Source organism: Alligator sinensis, unplaced genomic scaffold (genome assembly GCF_000455745.1).
Source record: "Alligator sinensis unplaced genomic scaffold, ASM45574v1 scaffold717_1, whole genome shotgun sequence".
NCBI classification, from domain to species: Eukaryota; Metazoa; Chordata; order Crocodylia; family Alligatoridae; genus Alligator; species Alligator sinensis.
The window spans coordinates 211,341-215,460 of NW_005841961.1; the positions used below are offsets into that span (position 1 = coordinate 211,341).

The 4,120-nt window shown below is 41.6% G+C and overlaps 1 protein-coding gene across 1 annotated transcript in view; it reads left to right on the forward strand.

Moving 5' to 3' along the window:
- The window catches only part of CA3 (carbonic anhydrase 3), a gene marked incomplete at its 5' end in the record, with an annotated part of 19,206 nt that extends 16,310 nt beyond the window's left edge, over positions 1 to 2,896 (forward strand). The window contains one exon of the mRNA XM_006020608.1: positions 1,167 to 2,896. Within this exon, the coding sequence (XP_006020670.1) occupies positions 1,167 to 1,286 (120 nt within the window). The remainder of the gene's footprint in view (positions 1 to 1,166) is intronic.
- Between the last annotated feature and the right edge of the window lie 1,224 nt (positions 2,897 to 4,120).

A 4,120-nucleotide genomic window follows, 5' to 3' on the forward strand; every position in this document is an offset into this window, starting at 1 on the left:
CTGACCGTTGGCAAGAATGGTTCTGGATATGGCTCAGATGCATTATTTCACATAGGCTTTACAAAACCAAAAGCTATACTCTAATAACAATAGATACATCTTCAGTATCTTGGCTACTGTGAGTCGGTAGCTTAGGCAGATGAGGTTCCTTGGGTAAATCTGGTATCTTTTTAGACTAACTCAAATGGTTGGAAAAATTCTTCCTTGCAAACTTTTGGGTACACATACCCTTAGTCTGCCTATGTCCTTAAACCAACAAGGCTACAGCCTATACCCAGCCACTAGCCTAGATACTTCTGCAGTAAGATAAGTTGACAGAATTAGGAGCATGTGGAAAAAGCTTAAACTGTTTCTTTTCTAAAGAGGATGTTCCCCAAGCTATTGTTGTGGGGTTCTTTTTCCATATTGGACTAAACCCAAACTTTGGAAATTTGAAATGGTCTCTAAAATTGCATGCTGGCCACAAGGGTCTTTGTAGTTCTCTAAATTTACAAAACAAATTCTTCCTCCAGAAACCCCTGCAAGAGCCTCAATGCAGAAACCAGGTGATTATGCTAAATCCTGGTTAAATGTATTGAGATACAAGGCCAGAATTATCTACCCCATCTAGTCAAGTAGCTACCTCCTTTTATGCCTCCTTGGACAGATCTTGCACAAACTGGAACCAGTCTGTAGCCAATTCAATGGCATTTCATCCCTTCACTGGAAGTGTTAGTAAAAATGATTGGGTTCATCACTAATTCAGATTAATAATCCAATTGGTGCACACTTCATTGCTAATTGTGCGAGTATGATATTTACACAAGTAGTGTCATCCTATATACACTGGCCTCTACCTCTTTCATGGTGGGTAGTCTCATGGCAAACAACTTGACTGAAGCACCAGAGTTACACAAGGCATGATCATCCTATGTACACTGTAAAGACTGTATGAGGGTTATGAGTAGCCCAAAGAAGCAGCCAGAAGCAGTATCCTCTGCTAAGTGACTTGCCATATGTAAAGATCCACAAGGGCTTCTCAAGCTGTGAGGCTTCAGCTCTCTTCTCCTATGACTTTTCCTAGGAAAACTCTTCCCTAATCACCAGGTTGAGACGTTATGGTCTAGATTTGCCCCAAATATGTTCCATGTTTCCATGCAAACCTTTTTTATTTTGGGTTTTTGTAGATGGCAAAGCTGCGGAGCCTTTCCATGAATGCTGAGAATGAACCTTTTTGCCCCCTGGTGGATAACTGGCGCCCTCCACAGCCTCTGAAGGGCAGGGTCTTGAGAGCCTCCTTCAAATAGAAACATCCAATTTCAGCAGAGGTTTCAGTGAGGAAATCCCCAGATGCCAAAGCCTAGCTAGTATTGTCCTCTGCTCCCCCACAGGCACTAGATGATAATAGTTTCCCCACACACAAGCACAGTCTGTATATAGAATGACAGCTTATTCAGGGGAGGAGCACTGTTCCTTTAGGAAAAAGCAGCAACAGTGGATCAATGGCTTGCAAACAGTAAAGCACCCTTCAGGGCATTTTTTTTGCAGTCATCCTTTTCCTGGTGCTCCTTACCTGCTTGTAATGTGATGAACATATGCCACTTCCCTTTTCCTCTGCACCTCATTGTTAGACTGGCAAAGTACTAAAGCCTGGGTGTGCATTCAGGTGGGTTCATCACCCCCCAGCTCTGGGGGTGAAGCAAGGATAGAGTGTTGCCTGGCTTTGAAAAGATGCCTTGCTGCCATTTCTGCATCAGATCTCTATCTCTCTTGCCTTGCTGCCGCTTTCTTGCTGCTTCTGCCAAATCTATTACTTTTTTTTGTCTTGCTACTGCTGCTATTCCACTTCCTACCACCCCAGTCTAGTGACTTAAAATTCTACTGCTCTGCACAGGATGCAGCTTGCTGCTGCTGCTTCTGTATTGCCTCTCAGCACCACAGTCTCCAAGTACAATGCAGAGTCCAAATTTTTGAGACTCCGCTAAAGTGGCAGCTTGTAGTAATTTCAAATAATAGGTATTTAACTGCTTGGGAGGAACTTTCCTATTGTTGTCACTGTATCATTTATCAACCTCACTGCTGTTTCCAAGCTCAGGTCTGAAGTTCTGCCCATTTATTGGCAATTTTGATTTTAATAGTGCTTGGATGATGAGAGACTATCTCAATGGGATCTGCTGAGCTTTATTGTGACTCTCTGCCCATTTAGGCCTTTTGTTAGGGATACAGTGTTCAAATGGCATGTAGATAAACAGCTGTTTACTAAATAGGAGCACTTGCCTCTTGACCCTCTTTCCAGCAATTTGACATGGGTATGGTTTCACAGGGCAAGCGGAGTACAAATCTGCTATGTCTAGTCATGCAGTAAGGATAACTTTTCAGTGCCTTGACAGCCAAGACTTCAAATTTTTAATTTGTAACCCAGATGTCCAAAAATGATCACCTTGGAGGTGTTGGTATTGCCTATGCAAATGAGATCTGCTTATCCTGTCTCTCCCTCCACTTTATTGACAGATGGCAAAGAGGGTGCCTTCTGTCAAGTTGCTATGGTAGTATGCCTGATTATGTCTAAAAATGAGGGAAGGGGGAAGGTCTGGTTACAAATAGGCAGAAATAAGTTTCCTCCATTATCCTTATATTCTTCACCAGAGCATCAAGGCTTCCAACTGACAGAACTGAGTTGCTGAATTTATTATAGACTAAATCCTGCTCTTGGGTGTACCACTAGAATCCCAGGAATCCTGGATATAACTGAAGGCAGATTTTGTGCTGTTCCATTTATCAGTTTCCTTTCCACATATCTAATCAAACTGATTTAATTAAGCAAGGGATTTTAATGGCCCAAATATATTTAAGGTTGAATAACTTTTATGCTGAAAAGTGGAAACTAAGGTGTTTAAATAAAGAGAGTGGAACTGTGGAGAGAGTGTTTGGTTTTTTTTTTTTGTTTTGTTTTTTTTTTCCAGTTATTTTAACAACTGACTTGTTCTGGCAACTGGATGAACTCTTCAGTTGCATCATTTCAATTTAGTATAGCAAACTTTGGGAAATCCTAAGTTTTCTTTAGTTTCCCAAATCCCTGCGTCTCCTTAATGAATGAAAATGGCTTTAACATGAGAGCTGTTTAAGCTCATTTTTCTACTGTAACACGTCTTACATGGCAAAGCCAAATTCTGTCCTCATGTGTAGATGCAGTTGATCCTAGTGTCATTGAGCTTTGTATGCAAGTGGTGAGATCAAAACTTGACTCTTATTCTATAAATGCAATTGACTGTGTTCTTATCTCTTGTTTGTTCAAACAGTAAAATAGGATTATCTGTTTGCACTTAAAGTAAGAGCATATCCATCTTAAGAGAACCAATAAATACTCATAGAAATAGTGGTCTTGTCTTCATTTCTAATGTTGGAAAACTGTGAAAAGTGATAGGACAAGAATTCTGCATGCAGATTTTGTCAAGGCCTTGTTCACGGTAATTTTGGGCCACTCCTGGAGTTCTTAACCCCTGGATTTCTGCATATTAAAACCTTTAAAATGGTTCCAAGTACTTGATTATGTGGTTCAAAGTTAATGCCACTCCAGGGAAGGATCATTTCTGATCTATGCTACCCAGCTCCTGTTTCATTAAGGTGTGGCTACTCCCCATGGATGTGCCACCCAAGCTGAAGTTTTCCAGTATCCCAGGATCTCTCTCTCTCTCTGTTACCTGTAGACCACGGATAGAAGCCTGTGCTGACTCACTAGACCTCTGTTGGCAACTCACAGCTACAGCTCCTAGTCCTGCCTCTGCTCACCAGGCACTTAGTGGCAAGGTATAGCTGTGCAGGTGGAGTGCTAAGGGTGTGACAGCTCCAAGCTAGCACTATTGCTGATCAACATGCTTTCTCCCCTTCCATACCACAGTATGGCAGAAGTGACTATGTACAACTCTCTAATGAAGTAGTCCTAAAAAAAAATTTGGTCCCAAACACATTGATTGTTTTTTCTGGCACAAATGAAGCCTGTCTGCTGCTTCTGTTAATTCTCAATGTATCTAACACCCATCCTGGCCTGCCACTTGCCCTTCTGAGAGGGAAGTGCATTCTGACCCCTCCAAGTAAATGGTACAGAAAGAGAATTAAAACTATTTTGTTGTTAATGGAAGAG